This window comes from Pipistrellus hanaki (genome assembly GCF_964339955.1).
Source record: "Pipistrellus hanaki genome assembly, chromosome: 6".
Taxonomy (NCBI): Eukaryota; Metazoa; Chordata; class Mammalia; order Chiroptera; family Vespertilionidae; genus Pipistrellus; species Pipistrellus hanaki.
The window spans coordinates 12,956,176-12,982,095 of record NC_140508.1 but is presented as its reverse complement, the minus strand read 5'-3'; the positions used below and the strand labels follow the sequence as shown (position 1 = coordinate 12,982,095).

Sequence of the window (25,920 nt, the reverse complement as noted above, 5' to 3'; positions counted from 1 at the left end):
GCATGTCTTGTTTATTTGGCCCGTGTTAGCTTTTGAGTTTGACGTGCTTGTTGTAGGGGCAAAGGTGTGTGGTCACAGGTGGATGTGGAATGAATGGAGTCAGAGCTCGAGAGAGGGAAGATGGCATCAAGAGAGAGGGCCTGCAGTCAAGACCACGGAGCGGCTACAATTATTAGGCATTTCAAGGTCTAGGGCAATGGTTCCAGTGCTGACCCCCGGCCAGGAGCAGTCATGGATGCACATCCCTGGGACCATGGCAGAAATGCAGCTTTCTACCCCCACCCCAACCTCCGGAGTCAGAATAACTGTGGACAGGGCCTGAAGTCAGGAGTTTACAAGCGCCTCTGCTTTTCCTTTCCGATACCTTCTGTGATGTGAGAAACAGGGCTCTGGGGCCGTGGTCAGCAAACTGCAGCTCGCGAGCCATATGCAGCTCTTTGGCCCCTTGAGTGTGGCTCTTCCACAAAATGCCACAGCCTGGGGGAGTCTATTTTGAAGAAGTTGCGTTAGAAGAAGGTTAAGTTTAAAAAAATTGGCTCTCAAAAGAAATGTCAATCGTTGTACTGTTGATATTTGGCTAAGGTGACCAGACGTCCCACTTTTGGCGGGACAGTCCCAATTTTTAACCATTTGTCCTACGTCCCACGGTGTTTTAAAAAAGTCCCAATTTTTTGAAAGAAGGAAGGAAGGAAGGAAGGAAGGAAGGAAGGAAGGAAGGAAGGAAGGAAGGAAGGAAGGAAGAAAGGAAGGAAGGAAAACGTGCTTGCCCAGAAGCTCAAATCACCAAGAAATGAGGACAATGGCCATGGGTAGAGAACCGTAGACGTGGCAAAAAGGAGCCAGGAAGACACCACACAGGGGCTGTGGGAGACCGCAGCAGCTCCGGATGGCACAGTGAGCGGGGCAGTGCCCCCAGGTCCACGCTCACTCCCAGCACCTGGGATCCCTTCCTGAGGAGCAGGGACTTGCAGGTGTGACTCCTAAGCTTCCGGTGGGAGGGGCATCCTGGCCCGTCCAGGTGGGCCCAATGTGTGCGAGGGGTCCTGAGCGAGGGCCAGAGGGACGGGACGCCAGGAGCAGGAGTCCGGGAGGCAATTTCGGGCTTTGCCAGGACAGGGATTTCCCGCTTGACCTGCAGAAGGAGCACAGCCTGCGGACACTTTGAGGATGGCCCAGTGAGACTGACTGCAGAACCGTAAGCTAATGAATCTCTGTCCTAATTTACCGGCGGCCTGCGAGGTTCAGTTAGAGCCCAGGCAGCAGGCCGCCTTGGGCGGGGAAACTGGGAAGAGGGGGAGGGGTTGTTTATGGATATGAGATGCAGAGGCCAGAGAAGCTGCGTTTGGGGAACTGGGGGCAGAAAGTGGGGCCTGAAGAGCCTCATGGGGTCTGTGAGTGGAAGACGAGTGGGGGGAGGGGTCCTGAGAGTTTGCTGTGAACAGGGCAAAAGGGGTCAGCCCTGAGGGCGGGCGGGTGGGAAGGAGTGGAGTCTGGGACCCCCACTGTATGGCCCTGAGGGGGCCTGGACCTATGCCCGGGCTGTGCTGGTCCCTGAGGAGAATGCCCGGGGGAGATGTCCACGGGGTCAAATTCAGAATGCCTTCTGCAAGGTCCGTGTGGGAGACAGCAGCCATACCAGAGGGTGCAGGACCCCAGAGAAGGCGGGGCCTGGAGGGTGCGGGGCCCGGAGGGTGCGGGGGGTGGGGGTGGGGGTGGGGAGAACACGCACCTGCAGGATAAATGAGGGTGTGGGTTCGGGAGCCACGCTGCAGGTGTGCCTGGGAGGATGGGTGGAGAGGACAGGTGCAGAGGTGCAAGCCGGGTGTTAACACAATGTAATGTGGCTGCAGAGGCTCACAGTCCCGTCACTCACCTTGTCAAACAGACTCCCCCAAAGCTCAGTTGCTTCACATTTGGCCGGTAAATGGCAGCTGCCCGGCTGCCCTCTCTCACCTGCCCCCAGGGGCTGCTGAGCCACAGCAGCGAGAGTTTACAGGCAGGGGGGAGGGGGGTCGTGGTGACTGCTGAACGCCAGGGAGCAGCCACTGGCAGGCTCGGTTCTGCCTTCACCCTACCTGCGACGAGGAGCCGGCTGCTTCCAGAGCCGGGCCGAGGTGCCGGCGTGCCATTGGAGCTGAATAAAATGGAGCCAGATGGAACAGAAGAAAGGTCTCTCAAGGCAGGTGTTTGACCTCACAAATGAGTTACGTATGAGGAAACGGCTCATTTTCCATGCATTCCAGCGAGCCCACTGTTCTCAATGTCATCTGTGCGTATGAAAGTTAGGCACACACAGTTCCTGAGGGCCTGGGTATGTGGCCCTGAGCAAAGGCAGGCACTGTCTGCCCCATGGCATTTACAGAGTGGGAGACAGACCACAGGGAGCAGCTGGCATCCCAACGGGAGGAGGCTGTCTATTGGGGAGTGTGCGGGGCAGGATAGGTCCCACAGTGCAGCTGTTGCTCACGGACGCTCTCTGAGGTTGAGATGTTTGACTGGAGACCCAAAGAACGAGGGAGGCAGGTCTGTGCAGCCCTGGGCTCAGAGCATGTCAGAGACGGGTGGGAAAGGGTCTGGTCTGGGCCAGGAACAGGAGAGAGGCCCAGTGTGGCCAGAGGTGGGTCTGGAGAGTGGTAGGCAGGGAAGATGGCCGGAAGTCTTGCCTGAAATCTGAATCGTTCTAAATGCACAGGGAAGGCCTGTGACCAGCAGACACGGGGCTCTTGCACTGGCTCTGACCCGAGAGGCTGAACTGCCTGCTCCAGGTTTGGGATGGGGGCCAAGGGGAGTGATGTTTGCAAGATGGCAAAACAGTTTTCTACTCTCCTTCTCTCACAGAGTACCGATTTCTTCCAGCTTTCATAAGGTATAATTGACCAAAAATGAAAGCGATTTAAATTGTACATTGGGGTAAGCTGGTATAGATATAAGATGTGAAACAATTTCCCCAGCTATGTAGTTAACATCCATTTCTTCACATATTGATGTTTTCTTGTGCGTGGCAACATTTAGATTGTACTCTTAGCGAATCTCATTTACAATTGACCCTTGAAACAAGGGTTTGAGCTTACATGTGGATTTTTTTTTTCACTAAATACTATATATTTCCTCATCCTTAAGATTTTCTTAACAACACTTTCTTTTCTCTAACTTACTTTATTGTATAAATATGGTATGTAAAATATATGACATGCAAAATATGTGTCCATTGACTATATGTTATCAGCAAGGCTTCTAGTAAACAGAAAGCTATTAGCAAAAATTTGGAGTCAGAAGTTAATGCACAGATTTTGGGTTGTAGGGGGTCAGCACACCTCACCCCCTCACTGTTCAAGGGTCAAGTGTATACAATAGCGTTGTGGCCACCATGTTATACATTAGATTCTCAGAACTTATTCATCTTGTAGCTAAAACGTGTGTGCCCTTTTACCAACTTCTCTCAACCACCAGGAACCACTTTTCTACCGAGCCTATGAGTTTGACTCTCCCCCACTAGATTCCACATATAAATGATTCTCTGTAGCATTGGTCTTTTCTCCATCTGGCTTATTTCACTTAGCTCAATGCTCTCAAAGTCCATCTGTCACAAATGGCAGAATAGCCTTCTTTCTAATGGCTGAATACCTTTGTGTGTGTGTGTGTGTGTCCCCGTCCTATCTAATCTATCTAATAAAGATGGAATATGCTAATTAACCATCACTCTGTCACAGCTGAGACCAAGTTCTCATAAGGAACCTTAATGAGCAATCAGCAGGGACCTGAAGCTACACTTATCCTGCCCCCATGGGCTTGACAGGGGACCTCAGGCCACACCCCACACCAGGCAGGGCTTAACAGGGGACCTCAAGATGCGCTTCCCATCCTGGTGCTGGGCTAGGGGACCAGGATTGGGTCTAAACGAGCAGTCAGAAATCCCTCTCACAATCCAATCTGCTGGCTCCCAACTGCTCACCTGCCTCTGCCTGATTGCCTCTAACCACTTCTGCCTGCCAACCTGATTACCCCCTAACCACTCCTCTGCCAGTCTGATTGATGCCTAACTGATCCCTGGCCAGCCCGTTGCCCCTAACTGCCTTTCCCTGCCAACCTGGTCACCCAGAACTGCCCTCCCCTGCCAGTCTGGTAGTCCTTAACTGTCTTCCCCTGCAGGCCTGGTTGCCCCCAACTGCCCCTTTGTGGCCTGTGCTTTTGGTGTCAATTTTTAAAGAAAAAATCATTGCCAAAACTGATGTCCAGAAGCTTATCTATGTTTTATTCTAGGATGTTCGTGGTTTCAGGTCTTATGTTTAAGTCTTCAGTCCATTTTGAGCTGAGTTTTGTGAATGTGGATAGGGGTCCAGCTTCCCCATGACCATTTAGTGAAAAGATTATCCTTCCCTCATCCTATAACCTTGCTCTTTTGTCATAAATTAACTGACCATATATGCATGAGTTTATTTCTGAGCTCTCTATTCTTTTCCAATGATTGTGTCTTTTTGTGTGTGTGTGTGTTTTATTTTATTTTATTACTTTTAATATATATTTTTTATTGATGTCAGAGAGGAAGGGAGAGGGAGAGATATAGAAACATCAATGATGAGAGAGAATCATTGATTAGCTGCCTCCTGCAAGGCCCACACTGGGGACCGAGCCCACAACCTGGGCATGTGCCCCCCCTGACCGGGAATCAAACTGTGATCTTCCAGTTATTAGGTTGATGGCCAACCACTGAGCCACCCTGACTGGGCTGCTCATGTCTGTTTTTATGGCAGTACAATACTGCTTTGATTGCTATTGCTTCTGTAACACAATTTGAAACCAGGAAGTGTGATGTCCCACCTTCGTTCTTCTTACTTAAGATTGCTGTGGCTATCTGGGGTCGGTTGGGGTTGCGTACCAATTTTAGGATTGTTTTTTCTATTTCTGAAAAATGCCATTGAAATTTTAATAGGGATTACACTAAATCTGTAGACCACTTTGTGACATTGCTTTTCACAATTTGGACAAACCTGGAGGGCATTGTGCTAAGTGAAATAAGCCAGGAGGAAGACAGATGCTGTGGGATATCACTTATAGGAAGAATCCAAAAAGGCCAAACTTGTAGTAACAGAGTAGAACCCTGGTTACTGGGGACGAGCTGGGGGAAATAGGGAAATTTTAGTCAAAAGGTACAAACTTTCGGCTATGAGAACAGTGAGCTCTGGGAACCTAATGAATGTTGGAAAGTTGCTAAGAGAGTAGATCTCAAATGCCTCACAGCACACGCACGCACACACACACACACACACACACACACACACAGATAACTGTGTGAGCTAATATGTGTTAAATGGCTTGATTTGGGTAATTATTCTACAATTTTTACATGTTGTACACCTTAAATATATACACTTTTTATTTGTCCTTTATACCTAAGTAAATCTGGGGGGAGGGAGATAAGTGCAAAGGGAAGTGATTGGAGGTCATTAGGCATAGGTGTGGTGGGCGTTTCCTTTGGGCTCAATCTGGTGGCTGTGAGGACAGGAGGGAACCCGGACAGCAACCGTCGTCCAGGCAGGAGATACAGGGGGTCCAGTGAGCCTGAGGCCAGGAGGTGTGACTTCAGAGGTGGACCCACCAAGATGTGCTGATGTGCAGGGCCTGGAGACAGCAAGCGAGCCAGGGTCACACCCAGGTTATTGACTGAGCAACTGCTCAGATGGTGCTGCCATAAAAGGGCTGTGCTTGGAGGGGTGTTGGAGGGGTGGGGTGAAGAGACTGGGAATTAGGAAGATTGGGGTCCCCTTGAGCTAGAAATAGCCATCGAGAAGACACACGGGGGGTGCCTGAGTCTGCCGAGTGTACATGTGGACTGTTGGTAAGACCATCCTGTGGGTTCTGACTGAAGTCTGCCCTGTCTGCGTGAGGGGCAGAGGGCCAGCAGCAGTGTGTTCTAGGGGCGCCCTGGGGCAAGTTTCATCGGCTCCTCACAGAAGGCTGTGACCGCCTCCCTCTCTGCTAATAATAATAACTTTAAAAAAAAAGGTTAAGATCAGCCAAAGCCGGTTTGGCTCAGTGGTGGAACGTCGGTCTGCGGACTGAAGGGTCCCAGGTTCGATTCTGGTCAAGGGCATGTGCATTGGTTGAGGGCACATCCCCGGTGGGGGGTGTGCAGGAGGCAGCTGGTCGATGTTTCTCTCTCATTGACGTTTCTAGCTCTCTATCCCTCTCCCTTCCTCTCTGTAAAAATTCAATAAAAAATATATTAAAAAAAAAAAAGGTTAAGATCAGATTGTCACTGTACTTTGTGCCTGGAGTTCTGTGCCGAGTCACAGTTTGAAATTTCTAGGAAAGCAAGAATTCCTGGAATTCCTGGCACAGGGCAGGGGTTTTCATCTCTTGGGGGACACTCCGGGTTCCTCAGACCCTTTAGTGAAAAGATCATCCTTCCCTAACCTCCTTTGTCATAAATTGACCATCTATGCACTAGTTTATGTCCCATGCAGGGCGAAGGGGGGACAGTTTAGAGTGGGAAGCCCTTTCTGCAGATGGTTTGGTCCAATCCCATTCACCTTCATTCCATAAAACGGCATAATGTTGACTGCAAATGCATCTCAGGTAGCTCCTCACAGCTACCAAGGTTCCTCAAGCCAAACAATGTCACTTCCATTCGGCCCCTGTGGTCCGTTATTTTATTGTACATTCAACCAGCTCCTGCCAAACCCCGTTTCTTCCCATCGATGAACCTGAAAAGGCGGTGTAGGGGTCAGCATTTTATTTTCTGCCCCGGATCTTATGGCTCCTGAGCCCCCCTTGCTGCTAACCTGGTGTCTGTCTCAGCCAGGACAACACTCCACGGCGCTGAGCGAGGCGGGGCAGTGACAGGTTTGCAAAGTCGCCCAGGGCCGAAAGGTTTCCCGTTCCAACCAGGATTTGAAAAATGGATAAGCACACATTTTCGACTTGGAACATCTGGTTAGAAAAATTCAGTACCTATTGTCAGAGCTCTGAATCTTTCCTTCAGATGTAGGGACAAGAGGTACAGCTTTGGTGAGTCTTCAATCTGTTTGCTAAATGATGGTGATTGTATCAATTGTGAATATTTGTTATTAAGCACCCCATGCCTGTGTGAGGGGACTATTCATATCTTCATTTTATATCTGGGGAAACTAAGGCACATGAATTTCATTGCGCTTACCCAGTGTGGCTCACATATAAATGGTGAACAGAGGCTTGCTTTTTAAACAGCTGTATCTTTTTTTTAATCCTTGTTTTCTGTTTAAGATGGTTCTGGGTTTCTATGCTAGAAAAGTGGTATAAAGCTTTCAGAAAGCAAGTTAACTTCAAGAAAATCAGTTGCATGCAGCTACTGCAAAAACCATAAGGGGCCTGGTGGCCCCTCAGTAACTACTTTTTGTGGGGCTCCTATCTACATAAGCAATTTGAGGCACCCTCAGATTGGTGTCTCAGCACCATTCTGGTGGGTCAATCTCCCATGATCCCATGGGGAAAACATGGAAAAGGACTTATGGGCTGGCCACCAGGGGCAGTCTGCTCACCAGGAACCTCTTCTGGGAACCGGTCTGGACCCTTTATGTGTAGGTTCTGGAGCGCTTTGGGGCAGCTGGTTGACCTGGTGCCCTGAAGGGCAGAGTGGGAGCCAGCTGGTCCCAGTCACCAGAGGGCATTTCAAGGTCGGTGCTCCCAGCAGCAGCACCTAGGCATGGCCCTGTATGTGCGTGGGCCCTCCACCCCAAATGGTAACGCTGGCTGCAGACACTGGGAGGAGGCTTGGAAAATCCCCGAGAAGGCATTCCAAGAGCAGGGTGAGTGGTCCCTGAGGCAGGGGGCCTAGCCAGGCACCTGCTTGCCTGGAGTCAAAGGGTAGCTCTGAAGAGTGGCATGAAGGTTGAACAACATTGCTAAGACTTAAATAGCAACACCTTTCAAGCCTCTTAGGTGCTGTCGCTATAAGGTAAGAGGGGAGGGCATAGTTGTTGTAAGCCAGCTGGAAAGTTCTAGTACTCATAATATCTAATTTTGTTTGTGGGTTGATGATAAAGGGTAACCTATTTATTTATTTATTTATTTATTTATTGAACTTTGGAATTTTGTATGATGTTTAAGCAGAGGTCTGCTTTTGCATTCTGAGGGCCAGCTCGGCCCCGTTGGCTGTAAATGCTCTGGGCCCCACTACGAGGTATGAAGTGAATGGTTAGACATTATAAACCTAACTTACCTGTGTGCTCCTTCGAGAGGCCTAGAGACGCTGGCGAGGGCAGGGGGATCTGACAAGTGCGGTGACCACAAGGGCCGGTGGCTTCTGCGCCCCAGTGTGAGGTGTGAAATGAATGGTTCCCCCTCCGAGGGCTGAGATGAGGAGTAGACACAGTGTGTGTACCCCCAAAAGGCTCCTTGCTGTATGAACTCAGCACAGAAAGGGGATAAGTGAGCAGCCTGTCTCCCCAGAGAAATGAGGCACCAAAGCAGCAGCCTGTGCTTTCAACAGTTTTATTGCTAAACTATCATGATACAAGCCGTATAAAAATACTTTACAGATAGCAAAAATAAACTACATTACACTGGAGATTAAAAACGTCTTGCATAGGAATGTGATGTATTCAAACTCCTTTAACAGTCGATTTTCAGAACCTGCGCCTCCCAGCGGCACCGGCTGGAGAGACTGGGATCGCGAGGAACGCACAGGGACCCTCTCAGCACTCTCTCCCCTCCGAGGGCAGCAGAGGCGAGGGGGTAACTGAGGGCCTAGGGCTGGTGATGCGTTCCGGATGCTAAGCTCCTCCAACCACAGCCAATCAGAATGCTGGAAGCACCTCCTCTCCTGGAAGCAGCATCATTTGCATCCAGTTCATGCAAACCCTGACCGAGGCAGTGTTCGGCCTTCCTCCCAGCACCAGCACCCCATCCCGCTCTGGAGGGGCTTGCTCAGAGAGCACCTCTAGCTCGCCAGCACCAGGGAAGTTTGTTCTTGAACAAACTGAGTTAAGACATTGATGTTGGCTATAGCTCGGGGCACTTGGGAAAGCAGTGGGGAGACGGGGATGGATGCTTGCTATCCCAGCTTCCTTTTTGCTTTCATATGTAGCTGGGATGCAAGAAAACACGGGCATCGGCTGGTGGGGTTCCGTGAGCCTGGATGCCCAAGTCTCACGCTCGGAAGACACCAGGTTAAGGCGTGTCGGGTGCCTGCTAGAGTGCTGTCCTTCCAAGAATGTAAGTTCAGGAAAGCTGATACCCCTGCTTGCCAAGAATGTCACTATCCCGTGCTTACTGTAAACAAGAAGCGAGCAGTTGTGAACGGGCCCCGGACATGCTTTCAACGTTGAACAATAGGAAGCACTTGGGAAGTGTCTGTTGACACGAAAATAAACAAATCCTGCCTCGCTTTCGTCCAGAGTGACAATCGGAACGCACCGGCTTCCGATCTGTCAACGGGATGGCCACCACCTCGGCCGAGGCTGCTTTCCGGAAGGATGGCAGCAGGAAAAGCTCTCCAGGGCTTCCCAGCTCTTACGAGGAACCAAGGCATTCATCAGGGGCCGTGTCTGCGCTGGGAAACTCTGGTGCCCGCCCTCTGCGTCACGCGAGTGGGGTATCTACCAGGATTCAGTCAGCTCTGTAAACATTAGGTTGCGCTTACATTTCTGTGAACACGGATGCCTTTGGAATCCCATTACAATGCAGGCAGGTGTTTTAGACCATCTACTTATTGGGGGATCGAAACACTTGACAGGACAGTTTTCGGTGACAAGATTGAGGCTCAGAGCTAAAGTCAGGCAACATTGGTCTCAAGCAAGATCCGTGGTTCCTTCTGCCACAGAGCCACCCCCCCTTTCTCCGGAGATGCTTCTGTCTGGGAGACAGGTGACTGACAGGCTCTGAGGTGGGGTTTTGTCTTTTTTCCTGGAATGATTTAACACCGTTTCAAGAATACATCATTTCTCTTGCGGGGGTAGGGATGGGGGGCAGGGATCAACATAGATGTTAAAGATATACTGGAAAAAGACTCCTGACCATTTATAAATATTCTTCTAATTCCAGCCGGGATGCACTATGTTGAGGACAGATAAAAAGCATAAAAATACAGATAAGAAAATAAAATTTAATAACATATGAATTATTTTGGATCGCTATTATATATTACCAAGCAGCAGTATTTTTGTACAACGCGGGAAGATGGCAAACGTCGGAGATAGACTACATTCAGCAACGCGGCAGGTTTCCGCCGGAAGTGCTACCTGTCCCACTGACCTTGGAAGAGGCAGGTGCACACCTCCACCTAACCGAGGTCCTTCCAGCACACATGCCACACACACACACCTTCACCATGAAGACGTCTCTGCCGCCGCCTCCTAGAGGGCCTGCTGGCCTCTTCCCATCCTGAAGACAGTTCGTGAGCAATTCCTCTTGGCAAAATTCCCTCGGGCGTCTGTAACGGACAGAACTTTCTCCACAGCTGTCGGTTCCTCACAGCATGATTGCATGCCTATTTGTGTCTCAAAATTAACATCCTTGCTTCTCTCTCCTTTGCTTTTTTTGGGATCGTTGTGTTATGGAAATGCTTCCTATAATATCCAGCTAAGATGTCTTAGAAAAAGAGAGTTTCTCTCTCTCTCTCTCTCTCTCTCTCTCTCTCTCTCTCTCTCTCTCTCTCTCTTCTCTCTCTCTCTCTCTCTCTCACACACACACACACACACACACACACACGTATATACAGGGGTCAGAACTCACAGGAGGCCCTTGTCACTAACATGGTTTGGAGAAGGATGGAAAATGCATTAGTCCTTTTTGCACCCTGTGCGCAGGGAAGCCAAGCGAGCAGCTTTGCTACAATGGCAGGAAGGCACTTGGGTGAAACATTCAGAGAGCCGAGGAAAGGCCAAATTTCCTCATGTGCAAAAGAAGTGGCCCCTGGCCAGGTCAGCGGGAACGCGTCCCTCGCTGCACCCATGAGCTCTTCCCCGGGGAAGTCGGTGATGCTGGAGAGAAAGGTCTTTGGGTAGAGCTGCTTGTGGAAGGATCTGTCTATTGGGAAGAATTCTGCATCCCCGAAGCTTTGCGGCAGTGGTTGCCTTCTTACGGGCATTCTGTCTGTCTAAAAGGATTTCTGCTAAACTTTGTGCTTGGGTGGACGGGGGCGTGGGCCTCTGTCGTTGGGGTGAAAGGTCATCTTGAGCAAAAGGTTATAGACAGGAGAGTGCAAAGGCCCACCCTGGGCATTCTGTCCTCTCTCCGGGGCACCGAACACACCAAGTCCTGCACCCCTGGCCCGGCTCTCAGGGAGGTTTGACCTCTGAGCAACCTTGATGGGAAAGCCAGCACTTAGAAAGCCCACAGGGACCCTCCACTGCAGTGAGTCCCTCCACCCAGCAGACGTGATCAGAAATCTCTGGAGGCACCAGGCATACACTCACTGCCGGTTACCAGGGAAGCCACTGAAAGGCTAGGGACAAATCCTCGGTTCATCCTGGGGTGTCTGCAGTAAATTCAAGCAAAACACATCTTTGCGACAAAAACTCACCTGCCAAGAACTTTGAGAGTTTTGTTGGCAAAATTGCATCGAAGGAGGGAGTTCTGGGGGACCCTGGATGTGCTCAGTGGAGAGAAACGAGGGGACGGGGGGACACATAGCTAGGGGAGCCCTGGGCTGGAGGAGGCAGCTGTGCAGAAAGGTCTTTGGGGCCGAGCAGGGCTTTCAATAGGTTCCAGTCAAAATAACCAATGACCTGTAGGGCCAGATCCTGAGCTCGAGTGTCCCACTTAGAGTCCAGGCCAGAAAGAGGGAACTCAGCCCCTTTTCCCTGCTGGGGGTGCCCACTCAGGGGAACACTCAGGCCTGGCAATTGCCTCTCTTCACAACCACTTCACAAAAATGCCTGTGCAAAAATGCCTGTGCTTTTTTTTTTGGGGGGGGGGGGGGCGGCGGGGGAGTTGGGGAATTGCTTTAGCCCTGTGCCATTCCTTCTGAAAATGCAATGCTCATGCGTGGGATTCTCTGAACGCCTTGACGGGAAAGCACTCTGGCTGTTGGGAAGAAAGCACGCGGGGACGTCGCAGAGCCTTTAGGCTGTGGCTGCAGCCAGGACGCTCACTCTGCAGCCGGGGGTCACCTCCCCAGTCCTAGGCCGCGCTGTGGGTGGGAGCTGCTGGCCAGGGCGGGTCCACCTCCAGCCACCGTGGCCGGCCTTATGAAGCAGGGAAAAAGCATACATGTCATAACTTAACTCCAAGAAGTTCTAACGGGGGATCTTGTAGGGGCCAGGCCAGTTTTGCTTCTGGATGAGAATTTAGGAATAAGTGTTAGCCGTGGCCCCGCCATGGCACGCCCCGGTGACCCGAAGGATGACGGCTGGCTTCTCCGATTCCTCAGCCTGCGAGTTGGACTCTTGGGCCACGTTCCTTTGCCCGCTCGGTTTGGGAACTCCTGTGCCCCGGGAGGTGCGGGCTGGGGACATGAGCCGAGGACGGGGGTTTAACCACAGGGCCGCGTCTTCCGTCCCCCACCAGCCATGCCGTGAGCTCGTCACCGGCTCTCAGGTGCGGCCCGGCGTGCTGTCTTGATCAGAATTTGGTTTTGGTCAGCAGGCACTTAAGGTTTGGACGGGACACCATTAAAGTCCACCGAGATGCTCTTTGGGATTTAAGATAAAAAAATATATATCAAAAGGCAGAGGGTCCTCGCTGTGTTTGCAGAGAGAAGTGGCGAGCTCCTGACGAGGTGGCTGTCTGCCAGGAAGAGCGCTGCCCGCTGGGACTCCGGGCAGGCAGGGCCCGCCAGGAAGACGGGAGGGGCGGGGAGGGCTCCGAGGGGACGGGTTCGAAGGTGTCTTGCTAATGACTGCTTCTACGTCTGGTTTCTGGTGGGCGGTCCTGAAAACTCCTTCCTGATGATTTCGTTAACTACAAAAGAAAAGAGAGAGAGTGAGGGCGAGTGAGAGGGACCAGATCACAGTCACTTTCTAGAGCCAAAAACAATCGGCTTTAAAAAAAAACAACAAACCAAAACACATTTTTGTTCTCTGCAGGAACACGTTTGACAGTTTTTAGCATAAGAAATGCCTTCCTATGGATTTGTTGGGGAAAGTTGTCTAAACGGTAACTTTAAAAAAAAAAAAAAATCATGGCAGAAATGGAGCTGGCCCTTGTGGCAGGTTTTCAGTAAGTTTCTCTCCTTCTGTCTTTTAATTTTTGTCTTTTAAAAAATATTTTTATTAATTTCAGAGAGGAAGGGAGAGGGAGAGAGCGATAGAAACATTAATAATGAGAGAAAATCATTGATCAGCTGCCTCCTGCATGCCTTACACTTGGGATCAAACCTGCACCCCAGCCATGTGCCCTGACTGGGAATCGAACCATAGGTTGATGCTCAAGCACTGGACCTTGTTCATATTTGTATTTAATGCACTGTAGGCTCTCTATTGCATACCAAACTCCTTCCATTGTTATGACATCCAGAAAATACCTATTACATGGCTGAAACACAGTTCCTTGACCCACAGCATGTACAGCTCCCAAAAGAGGCCTTTAAAACGGTGGTGGGGAGACACCACAGACAAAGACTGGCCACTAATACTATCTAATAAAAGAGTAATATGCAAATTGACCATCACTCCAACACACAAGATGGCCTCCACAAGATGGCCAGCAGGGGAGAGCAGTTGGGAGGGACCAGGCCTGCAAGGGAGGGCAGTTGTGGGCAATCAGGCCAGCAGGGGAGGGCAGTTGGGAGGCACCAGGCCAGCAGGGGAGGGCAGTTGGGAGGCACCAGGCCAGCAGGGGAGGGCAGTTGGGAGGGAATCAGGCCTGTAGGGGAGAGCAGTTGGTGGGGAACCAGGCTGGAAGGGGAGTGGATAGGAGGTGATCAGGCTGGCAGGCAGAAGCAGTGAGGGGCAATCAGAAAGGCAGGCAGGCGAGCAGTTGGGAGCCAGCAGTCCTGGATTTTGAGAGGGATGTCCAACTGCCCGTTTAGGCCCTATCCTACTAGGATTGGGTCTAAACGGGCAGTTGGACATCCCTTGAGGGGTCCCAGATTGGAGAGGGTGCAGGCTGGGTTGAGGGACACAACCCCCGTGCACGAATTTCGTGCACTGGCCCCCAGTGTAAACATCTCTATTTCAGCACAACCAGGAACCCGCCCCACATGGCGAGTCTTCTCAGGTAGAAGGTGGCCTTTCTCTCCAGGACACGGGCACCAGCTCTCTCCTCTCCCGTTTGGGCCACTTATCGAGGACGCTGGTTCCTAGAATCCAGGTAATGAGGTCTTAGAACAGTGGCCCTTGTGAAAAGCTCCCTTTTACATCCTTGGAAAGAAGACCCTGCCATCAATGCGACTGACACAGGGGGGTGTGCGCCTGCCCCAAGGGGTGTGCACACCTTCGGGTTGGCAGTTGAGCGGTCCCCTCAAAGGGACATGGACCTCCCTCTCCTTGTTCTGATGCTGCCTCTTCCCACCGCCGCCTCCTATTTCTCTTCTCATCGTAGCCTTGCCTACAGTTAGAGACCGACAATTCGAAGTCAGGGTTCACTGTGGAGATTTGCTCACAGTCTCTCCCTGTTCAAGCTGGGTCCTCCTAGGTCCGGGGTGCCTTTCCCAGGAAGACCCCTGCCCGGATGAGTTTGCAACCCCCGAAATAAGAGGAGAGCGCGTGTAAACTGCTTTAGAGCTGGACAGGTCAGGCGAGGCGAGGCTCCCTCACAAAACTGGCTGCCATGTGACTTTACCTCCCTGTGCCTCGGTTTTCTCCTCTGCAAAGTAGGGATCATAACAGTGAGTGCCCTTTGGGGTGGATGCGAGGTGCGATGGACGTACAAACTCCTTGCACCTGCCTGGAGAAGGGGGTTCTGTCGCCGGTGGCTGCGATGGTTAGCGATACCCCCGTGCTGTGTGGGGCACGCTGGGCTCATGCTTTCTTTTGCACCAGCAGCCAGTCTGGCACAGCTCGCTGTTCTTCAGAGGGATGCCTGCTGAGAGCACGTGCGAGGCGAGAGTCCAGGCTCCAGAGCCTGACGGCCAGGGTTAGAGTCTTGCCTCTGCCACTCCCTGTTTGCTGAACCCTGCCTGAGTGATGGAAGTACTTTGTGCCTCAGTTTCCCCATCTGTAAACTTTATATAAAAATGTTACCTTCTAAGGTTGTCGAGGAGCTTGAATGCGATGATGCAACTGACAGTTACCTCAGTGGCCAGTGTCTAGCAGGTATTGGTTTGTAGAGAAGTATGTATGTATGTGACATGCATGTTCATATCTGAATATGACACATGTATGTTAGTGCATGCAAATGTATGTTAGAATAGCAAGCATTTCCAGTGTGGAAGGGGATCAGTGAGTGGGCTCTCAGAGGATGAATGGACAGATTCAGCTAACCAGCATCAATTAGGCACCTACTATGTGCCAGGTACCAGGGGAGTTCTGGGAGCCCTACCCCAGGCACCAATGGCGAATGGCTGCCCTAGCCCCACCCCTCGAGAGCCCTGCTGGGCCTGGTGAACCAAGGCCTTTGTGAGGCCCCGAGAAAGCCGGGTGCCAGGGGAGGGGGGGGTTTAGCGAAGCTTTTCAAAGCCCGGATTCTGAAGGGCTTCCTGTTTTCTCAACCTAGGAAATGAGAGGAGTTGATCCTCAGCGGGAACTTTCCACCGCCTTGGCTTCTAAAATTAGCAGTGGGCAGAGCTGCTGGCATCAGGGCGCTCCACAGGCCAGTTCCCTGGTCAGACCCGGGGCTTGGGGGGCCAGGGCAGGGGTGGACGCTGGGACACAAGCCGCTTTCCCTCCTGCTGGCTGCGAGCCACTCTCAGGTAGAAGCCCAGCAGCCTCTGGACCCTGCAGGAGCCGGTGCACTTACTGCGACGGCCCGCCCTCGGGGGTAGGAGGTGGCCAGGCAGTGAGGCCCACCAAACCCCACGAGACCTCCCGGGAGAGGAACCCTCTCTTCCTGAAACCTCAGAGGGTCTGCATGACCGCTTCATTCCCGACTCCGTCTCCTCCTGTGGGAGCCCCACCTCCGCAGACCCAGGTGTCTTGGCGCAGGGAAGAGAGGCAGGGAGATGCACTGCCCTTCGCCTCCCTTCCATGGTGTCCGCCTGGCATCCCCCCTTTGTCTTTCCCAGCTCTTGTCCTTGGGGAGGCCGAGGGTCCCCCTCTCAGCCCTGCTGTCCCCTCGTTCTTGCATCCTTAGCCTCACTCCCTTGCTCGGAACCCCTCCATGCACTTCAGGCCTCCCTTTTCCTAGAACCCTGCTCTGAGCCTGGCCTCCCCCTGCTTCCCTGCAGCCCTGTGACCTGGCCCTGCTGCCCTCCCCCGCCTGCATGGCAACCACACCAGCTTCCTGGGCCCTGCGCTCCGTCGTGCCCAGCTCCTGCCACAGCCTCTGCTTTTCCTCCTCTCTTCATTCAGGGCTCTGTCTGGGCGGTCTCTTCCAGGAGCCTGCCCTGGTGGTGATGCTCAGCGCCCCTCCCCATTGTGGGGTCCCCTTGGCTCCTCTGAGGACCGGTTCCCGGGAATTCTCTGGTGCTTTGTTTATGTTCTTACCCCCACCCCACGTACCTAGTCCTCCTTCCATAGGAAGTGCTCGCTAACATGTTTAATGAATGAGAATAATGACGCTTAGACAGGGGTTACATAGCCCCAGCTCACCCCGGGCTTTGCTCCGAGGCCTGAGCCCAGAACCATTTCCTATGCCAATGCCATCAATGAGTGTTCTGAGCATCTACCCTAGGCCAGCCTCTCCTCCACGTCTTCCAAAATTGACCATGTGCAGTTCTACAACTAGCCCCTCCCCTTGTTCAAATCCTAGCTCCCCCCTGCCCGTCCCCACAGGCCATCACGCCCCCACCACAGGGCCCTCCCTCCCTCCTGAAGCAAGTACAGTTGACCCTTGAACAACACAGGGCTTAGCAGCGACCCCCTATGCAGGTGGAAAATCCACATGGAACTTTTGACTCTCCCCAAAATTAACTACCAATAGCCTACTATTGAGCAAAGCCTTACTGAAAAACATAGTCAACACAATTTGTAAGCTATATTATGTATTTTATTCTTACCGTAAACTAAGCTAGAGGGGGAAATATTGGAAAATCATAAGGAAGAGAAAACACATTTGCAGTATCTATTGAAAAGAATCCATGGATAAGTGGATCCACAGAGTTCAAACCCATGCTGTTCAAGGATCAACTGTACTGAATTCTCCTCTGCCAGGTTATTGGAGTCACCTGTGTCCTCACTACCATGGACAGCACCATGCACACAGCAGGTGCCCACTGCATGTATCTTAGCCCACCACAAGGACCCCATACCAGCAGCCTGGGTCGCTTTTTCTAGGGAAGCTGATTTTCCTTTGCCATCCGATTGACACATGGGTTGCCTGTCTGTGACCTGTCTAAAGCATTTTCCCTACAAAAGAAGAGAATCCATTCACACTGATTGAGGGTGAACTGTGTGCCAGGCACGGTTCTAAGGGCTAAATTATTTCTCACACCAAACCAAGTACTAGAATATGCTTGCTTTATGGGTGGGGAAACAGAGACAGGCAGGCCTTTGCCACAGCAGGAGAGGGGGTCAGGGTCAGAACCCAGGACCCATCTCACAAACAGGGTCATGTTTGTGACCACCAGCCATGTAGTGTACAGAGACCGTGCTATTAAGCTCAGCAATCGTCACCCTTCTTACAGGCCCTGGAGGCCTCAAGTGGCTTTTGTGTGAGTCACCAGCAGAGAAAGCCATGAGCCGGGTGGTTAAGGTGGTCACTGAGCCTCACTTTCTCAGCACAGAATTGAGGCCAGCGGTGCTGGGTCGGCCACAAGCACCCCTGACCTTTTATCAGCTTAGAGGCACCGTAACGAGAACACCGATGAGGAACAGGTCTACCCGCAGGGCAATCGCTAAGCCTGACCCTAAGGCCAAAGCCAGAAAGGAGAAGACGGACAGATGTAAGTACATCAAAGTTACACACTCTTCAAAATTCCAAATGTTTTCAGTGGGTGACCAAAAGTCATTCATATATAAAGAGGTATTCCAAGTCAACAAGAAATTAGAATTCTAATATAGGCTGTAGACAGAAGGAGAATATCAAAGGGGTCACTAAACTCTTCCTGTAAAGGGCCGGATAGAAACATTTTCAGGGGTGACAATAGCCCCTTAATCCCTCAACTCAGTGGCTGGAGCAGGAGAGCAGCCTAGCCATAGACAGTATGTGAGCAAATGGGCATAGCTGTGTGCCAATAAAACTTTATTTACCAAAACTGGCCGGGAACCAGATTTGGCCTGCGATGTAGTTCAATGACCCCTTAGTATATACCAGTGGTCTGCAAACTGTGGCTTTTGAGCCACATGTGGCTCTTTGGCCCCTTGAGTGTGGCTCTCCCACAAAATACCACGGCCTGGGCGAGTCTCTTTTGAAGAAGTGGCGTTAGAAGAAGTTTTAAGTTTAAAAAATGTGGCTCTCAGAAGAAATTTCAATCGTCGTACTGTTGTGATTGGCTCTGTTGACTAATGAGTTTGCCGACCACTGGCATATCCCAATGGCAAAGAAGAAAAGGAAAACCCAGTGTTTTCTTTACCTGCCTTTGGGGAGTTGTGGGGGAGGCGGGCAATGTGGGGAAGTCAATGCCTCTTCCTGGTTTTGTGCATCAAGCAATTCTGGGGTGACTTAGGGCTGCATTTGTAAAAACAGAATTGATTGCTGGGAGCATCTCACGCTGCCCCGGGAATTTTCTGGCGCGCTTGGAGGCCCAGACAGATGCATGCTGACTGCCCTCTAGCTGAGCCGAGGCTCTCACACGTGGGCTTGCAGGGAATGGCTGCGCAGGGCTGCACACAGAAAACCACACACACGTACTCTTCGGTACGACCGAGGAGACTTTCGAGGCCTTTTCCCCTGAACTGCTGACTTTGGAACTTAATCCCCTGAGAAAAAAAGCAACAGGAAGGGAGTGGACAGACCCCATCCTGCCTCTTTCCCAAACCTCAAGCATGCTTTCTGAACCACGTGAGACCACGTGAGACTACTTTAGACCACGTGAGCGCCCACGAGAACCCGGGGCCAGCCGCAAGGGCTGTGGCCAGAAAGACACTCAGCTTGGGAGGGAATTGAGGCGGCTGCACGCTCTGGGCCAAACGGGAGAGTCTGAGAGACAACATGGGTGCAAAGGCCTGCCCGCTGCCCTCCGCCTGCAGCGCCCTGCTGGATTCGGTCCCCAGACCCACGCATGGGGCAAGATGAGGGGGAGGGACACAGCACAGGAAATGCCCGCTGGGTGCTTCTGCCTCTTGCTCCAGCTGCTCGTGGGGAAAGCTGCTCTGGAGGTGAAGGGCAAGCTCTAGGCCGTGTCCCCCAGGAGCAGGTGGAAAGGGCCCGGGCTCTCCCCCTGCAACTTTGCTTTCGCAAGTAAAACGCTCTGTTTTCTCCCAGCCCCTCCGCTGCTCTGGTACACCTGGGAACGTGGCTTTCTGGAGGGGCTAGACCGGTGGTTGGCAAACTCATTAATCAACAGAGCCAAATGTCAACAGTACAACAACTGACATTTCTTTGGAGAGCCAAATTTTTTAAACTTCTTCTAACACCACTTCTTCAAAATAGACTCGCCCAGGCCATGGTATTTTGTGGAAGAGCCACACTCAAGGGGCCAAAGAGCTGCATGTGGCTCGAGAGCCACAGTTTGCTGACCACAGGGCTAGACGTTTGAGGCTCAGGGAAAAGGACAAATCCCTCGGTGAGCTGTGGCGGGGCCTGAGCAGGAGTTCCTACCACTGACCCCTCTGAGGCCAAGTCCCCGGCTGCTGTGGGTCAGAAGCACTGCCAAGTTCTAACCAGGGAGGGAGGGCCGCTTCTGACCCCCACTCCCCCTAGGGCAGGGGTCCTCAAACTTTTTAAAGTGGGGGCCAGATCACGGTCCCTCAGAGAGCTGGAGGGCTGGACTATATGAACTACTAATTCCTACTGTAACACCTCGGCTGCGCTCACTGCCCAAAAAACCTGGCGGGCAGGATCAGACTCCTCTGCGGGCCACAGTTTGAAGACCCCTGGGGCCTAGGGGCTATCCTCTCGGCACTGCAGTTCCATTTCTGTCATCCTGACTCCTCCTCGGGGAGCCTGCACCTGGTGGGGACCCAGCAATGGGCACTGGGGGTGGCACTGCTGCCTCTGCCTGTTGGCAGTGTTGGGTGGTCACGGCTGAGAAGGTGCCCCTCCTGACTCGGGGCTCACGCTGCCTGTGGGAGGCGGCGTCGAAGTGGTCCCAGCCTCTGGGGAGCAGGGGCCTGGGCTGTCACCTCACTGTGTGCGCTATTAAGCATGGCATCTGAGGGCTGTTCTGAGTGTGTTTTCAGTCCCACTGGCGTAAGGCCTTCTGGGTCTGTCCTGTGAGGTATGAACCACTTTCCCTGACCAAGGACCATTCAAAGGGCACAGCCCGGAGGCGACCGGGAGAGGTCCAGAGGCACGGAAACCCCAGTGCTGAGGCGCTAGCTTCGGTGCACGCTTGCCAGGTGCTGGGCACCGCGCTGGGCCTGACCAGAACGGGCCGAGGTGACGTCTCAGCTGGAAGCTGAGGCACAGAGCCGTAAAGCAACCTCCTTGGGGTCCCACGCGGACGCCACACCCACAGAGCCCCCTGCCACCTGCATCGTAAAGTGTCAGCTGCCAGGCTCTCTGCAGACCCAGGACCCAAAGCCGACTGAGGTGGATCTACAGCTTAAAGCTCAATGAGGGGCTGTGTGGGCTCAGTGGGGACACCGAGCGGCCAGTTAAGCTGATGAAGACTGGGGTGGGGGTGGGGGAGGGCAAGCATGGTAAGAGAGTAGTTGCCTGGGTTTTCTTATCTACCTGCCCTCTCTCTTTTCCCCCGAAGAACGTCCCACCGCTGACAGAGAGCCTGCCTAACTGCATCCACCAAGCAAAGTAGATGAAAACCAAAAAGAGGTGGCAGAATTTTCACATGGGAGCATGACAAAGCTGCAATCCCCTGGGAAGGGTAACGGGAGCCCTGGGAGAGCATGCAAATTCCCAGAGCCCCACCCCATCCTGCCCGCCCCAACCTTGAGCTCCAGCCTCACAGACCCAGAGCACCCCAGGGCGCCCCCCAGGGGGATTCCCCCCTTACAAAGTGGCGGGGCCCAGCCTCTGAGAGCAGGAAATGGTGTCTGTGAGGATGGACTTCAGGTTGTAAAGTTTTCTTTAATTCAAGTTAAGGGAAAACACAGCTGGAAAACAAAAGGAGAGGCAGAAGATATGAATTACCTTTAAGTTTGATTTCTCGGATCAAAGATCACAGTCATTCTGTTTCATAATATGTTTTGTATCCAGCTAAGGTTTGTGTCTATCAGCTCTGAAAGAGATTTGCAAAACCATTTTTGAGAAGAAGAATCAACGTCATCTTCGACCTCTATTATGCTTGCAACTCATGCTCATATCAGTCATTTAATGAGTATCTCATTAAAACCAGGGCCGCGCGGGACCCAGGACAGGACGCAACCCTCTGCTCAAATCCGGTGTCATCTTAACGTTGGTGCCAGAATTAACCCCAAACCAGGGCAGCCGTCACTGACATGAGGGACTTTGTGCAAAGTAGGGAGATGGAAGTGCAGCAGCAGATTAAGGCAATGTCCTGGTTTGATGGTTTAAGCGAGACAAAACCACCGTGCTGCTCCTTATGGCCAACGAATGCAATGCAACTTTAGCAGCTAGCTTCTGCTGCAGAGAATGTCAGAATTTCATGAGGGATCTGCTCACATGAGACCCTCCTTCAGGCTTTAGTAGATGCTAAAGTGGACCCTGCTTTGTTCTTAGTGGTGATACCACCTCAGTGGGCATGCAAATTCCTAAGAATTCAGATTTTCTTCCTGTTGCATTGGTTGGCAATTTTTTAAAAAAGCAACTTATTTTTATGGCCCTGCCCCTTCAGAGCACTGAAGGCCCTTAAAAAGGAGCCTCGAGCTATCGACTTTACAAACCATTCCGTTATGTCACATTTTCTCTTCATTTTAAAACCACAGTAAACTCCCCTCTGTGGCGGTGGAATGCCTACAGGTTTCAAAACATGTATTCTCTCCATCCCCTCTCAGCGGCCACAGGAGAAGGCCAGGGCCCGTTTTGACTCCCTGGCTGAGAAAGAGCTTGAGATGCATTTCCCCCAGGGAGGGATCCCGCTGTTGCTAGATGCCTGATTCCTAGCGTCATGAGCTAAACCCGATGTTCTCTCCAGGAGAGGCACTCGCTGAGATCTGAAGCTCACCGTCAAGGCACTGAGCACTCAGCTCCCACAGGTCGGGCTCCCATAGGTTTGTTTGGGGTTCAGCGCAGGTGGCCGCAGCCCAGGGCAAAATAACATCTCCCCGCCCCCACTCCTCAGTATGGCCCAGGCATCTCAGGCCCTCTCCTGAAGCAGAGAGGCCCACTTGCCAAAATCTCAGGTGCCTGTCGCCCTGGGGCAGCTCCTCACTGTCCTTCCCCTACCTCTGCTCCACCCTGGCTTGTCCGAAACCCATCGTTCAGCGCCTTAAAATATCACCGATATCCTAACAGCGGCCAAATCCGTGTCTTCTAGCCCAGACCTCACACCTGAACTTCAGATTTAGACACCTCACTGCCCACTGGGCCTCTCAAATATGACCGAAACCAAACTCTGACTCACTCCCACCTCCATGCCCCCCCCTACTCTCCCTCCCCCCAAGAAAAGAGCCCTGCTCCGCTTGTCCCCATCATAGGAAACGCACTCCCTACTTCCGGTTGTTCAGGCCAGTTTTGGTCACAGCCCACATCCCCTCCATGTTCACATGCTTCTGGATCTGCCCCTCAGAGTAGATTGGGAAATTAAAACCTCCGGTGTCCATGACACGAGCCCCTCACCCATCTTCCCTTCCCTGCCACACAGCAGGTGGACCCCACTGGAGCTCAAGGTGGTGCATTTGGCTCCACTGTTACTCCTAGAAAGTCACCTCCACGGTGCTGGCGTGGCCAAGGCACGTTCGCTTTGTCCACATGTACCCATTCAGGCAGCACGGAGCAGGTGCCAGGCCAGTCACACCCTTGGAGCAGGGATTCGAACCCAGGTTTCTGGAACCCCAGGGACCGGGCTCTCCACACAGCTGGCCAGTACACAGGGTCTCTGAGGGGGGAAGTCTCAGAGGCTGGCCCCATGAAGCCGAGCCTACCCTGCCTCCACTCCCCACCCCTCTGCACCGGAGTTCAGAGAATTTACAAAGCTTCAAATTGGCCAACGAATGCGATGCAACTTTAGCAGCTAGCTTCTGCTGCAGAGAATGTCAGCTGTGTCTGTGGCCTTTTGGGGTGCAGCTTCCTGTTTAGTCATGCAGTTTCACTCTTTAATTGTCTGTCTCTCGGGGGAAGACAAAGCAACTAGAGCCAGAGGAAGGGCCCCTTTTAATTCAACTAAGACCCAAAAGTCAACTGAAGACCCAAACCACCAGCCATCCTCCCTCATAGGTGGGGTTGGTAGGATGGTGCTCATTTCTCAGGTCAACTTGCGGAGGCAGAGAAAGATGGAGCGGCTTGTCCATGAGCAGCCTCCCGGCCCTGCAGAGCCGAGATCAGGCCCCAGCTCCACGGCCCCCCCGGTGTCTGAGTTACCGTATGCCCCCTGGGTGACAACCACAAACCCTCCCTGAGACGGGGAGGGAGGCCTCTGGCTCCAGAACCGCTGCCCCATTCTGTGGTGCTTAGAGAGGCTGAAGGCCTACAGAGTGAAGCTGTGCTTTTCCAACCCCAGGCCTACCCCTTGGGCTCATCCAGTGAGTCTCAGGGATTAATTTGGGGTACAGGTGGGAAGAGGTTCCCTGATCAGTCAACACTGATAACCAGCAGGAAAGCATAAAAAACACAGACCCGAGAACCTGCCACCTTGACTGATTCTACAAGCAGCTGGCAGCCGATGAGAACGCAGACGCGGGTGCAGTTAGAGGGAAGAGGCCTGGGTGCATCTGTGTCAGGGAGCTGATGGGAGCCAGACTCGGCTCAGGTGCGCTCCGCCAGATGGTCCTCCAGCGAAAACCAGTCCCGACCAGTTCAGAACGTGCTACCGTCTCTTCCCCGGCCCACTTCCTCCATAATCACACAGCGGCTCAGATCAAGGGAGAAACCATTTGGACTCTCTCCAAGCCACACTGCCCTGCGAGGAAGCACTGGCCAACTGTGTAAGCACAGACCGGAGCCAAGCCTGCCCTGTGCCCGGGCCTTTTCTCTGCTTCAGCACAATTTCTCCTGATCACACGCAGCGATGCTGCACCCCTCCGGCCAGGCCAGCGCACGGCGCTCAGGTGGCGAGCACAGGCAGGAGGGCGTTCTGCACACACACCGCTGCTTCCTGTGCTCCAGCCATCGCTCCAGGCCTCGACCCAAAACCTCCGCCGAGAGGCCTCAGCCGCAAGCACAGTGCTGCACATAAGGGGCCTTTTTTTTTTTTTAAACCAGAAACAAAAGAAAAGCACTTGTTACTGCATCCAGTTGCCATTCTGGAAAGCAGCAGCGATCCAAACCCACAGAGTGGCCTGCGACCACAAAATGAGATGATAAAATAAATACCTAATTGTTGGGAAGCCGTCTCTCTCTCTCTCTGGGGGTTGGAGGAACGAGCCGAGTGTGTGTTCTGACATTTGAGTTTACTTCTCTCTGCTCGGGCGTGACGGGTGGCACGGAGGCGGGGGAGGGCGGCGGGCCGGCCAGGTGGGAGCTGGGGCAGCGGGAAGCGCTTCCCTTGGAGCCGCTGCCCCCGAGCCCCAGCGTCACTCACCGCGTCCCTGTGGCCTCTGGGAGGAGATCGGCCCCCACCTGCGCGGCTCAGGAGACCTTCCCTTCGAAAACCACCTTCCTTACAACCTGACGCGTGGCAAGGGTTCCCTGGACGTTGACTGAATCTTCCAGCCTAGCCTCACCGCACCCTCCCATAAATTCACCTTCCAGATCATTCTGTGCCCTTCCACATGTGTCCCGACCAGCTCAAGGCACAACCACACACTTCCTAAGGCCACCTGGGAGGCAGCATGCCGATCGTCACACACCGCCCATCCGTCTATGTGCTGTCCTACGCTTCCCCTGCTCCCCGGGTTCCAGCCATGTCTGCCTCCCTCGAGGCCCACGGGCATGAGCACTGACCAACCTGCAGGCTGCCTGGGCATGCAGGCCTGTCCCCACAGGTACTTGGCAATGCCTCACCCTGGGGCCCAACCCTGGAGAAGCCAACCCACCCACCCACCCACCTACGTGCCTGGGGGAGAGGGAGGGAGAGGTCACGTGCAGGGCCAAGCACCCTCCACCTTCCTGTGGGGCCAAGAGCCTGTGGGGAATCAGCAAGGTAAAGCGGGGTTCCCCTGGACCCCCCAGCCCACCTCTTCCAGGCTCGCAGGCAAGAGGAGAAATCCCACCAGAACCGGGCAGGGACCAGGCCTCGTGGTAAATTTCTCCAAGTGAGGTTCACAGGCCTGAGCATGACACTTGCTGCTCTCAACTCAGAGGCTGCCCAGAGTGGCCAGCCGGCAAGGACTCTAAGTGAGTGACATTACACCAGGTGCCCCTGAGACACAGGGTATCTCCCAGGATATGCAGACAGAGCCTAAACTCTGACTTGTCCCCTTGACCAAACCTTTCACCTGTACAGTCCCTGCTATGGACCAAATTGTGTCCCCCAAATTTCTGTTTAGGCCCTAACCTCCAATGTGATGGTATTTGGAGATGGGACCTTTGGAGGGGGGATAGGGTTAGATCCGGCCACAAGGATGGGGCCCTGCTGATGGGATTAGTGCCCTTTTATGAAGAGGCACCCAAGAGCTGACTTTGTCTCTGCCAGGTGAGGGCACAGCAGGAAGGTGTCCATATGCAAAGGCCTCTCACCTGAAACCGACCGCCTGCACCCGGATCTCAGACGTCCAGCCTCCAGAACTGTGAGAAAATCAACCCTACTTTTGTGTCCACATCCAGCCTCAAATGCTGCCTGGGTTT

The 25,920-nt window shown here is 52.9% G+C and overlaps 1 protein-coding gene across 5 annotated transcripts in view; it reads right to left on the bottom strand.

The window, feature by feature from the left end:
- Positions 1 to 8,450: 8,450 nt before the first annotated feature.
- NFATC2 (nuclear factor of activated T cells 2) overlaps positions 8,451 to 25,920 on the bottom strand; it is a 152,436-nt gene continuing 134,966 nt past the window's right edge. For 3 of the 5 annotated variants that reach the window (XM_084886989.1, XM_084886991.1, XM_084886987.1), the window contains exon 10: positions 8,451 to 12,879. In XM_084886989.1, coding sequence (XP_084743115.1) covers positions 12,824 to 12,879 — 56 coding nt within the window. In that variant the 3' untranslated portion in view covers positions 8,451 to 12,823. Of the gene's footprint in view, positions 12,880 to 21,207; positions 21,296 to 25,920 lie in introns of all 5 variants that reach the window. The other 2 variants (XM_084886990.1, XM_084886988.1) reach the window with 1 other exon arrangement.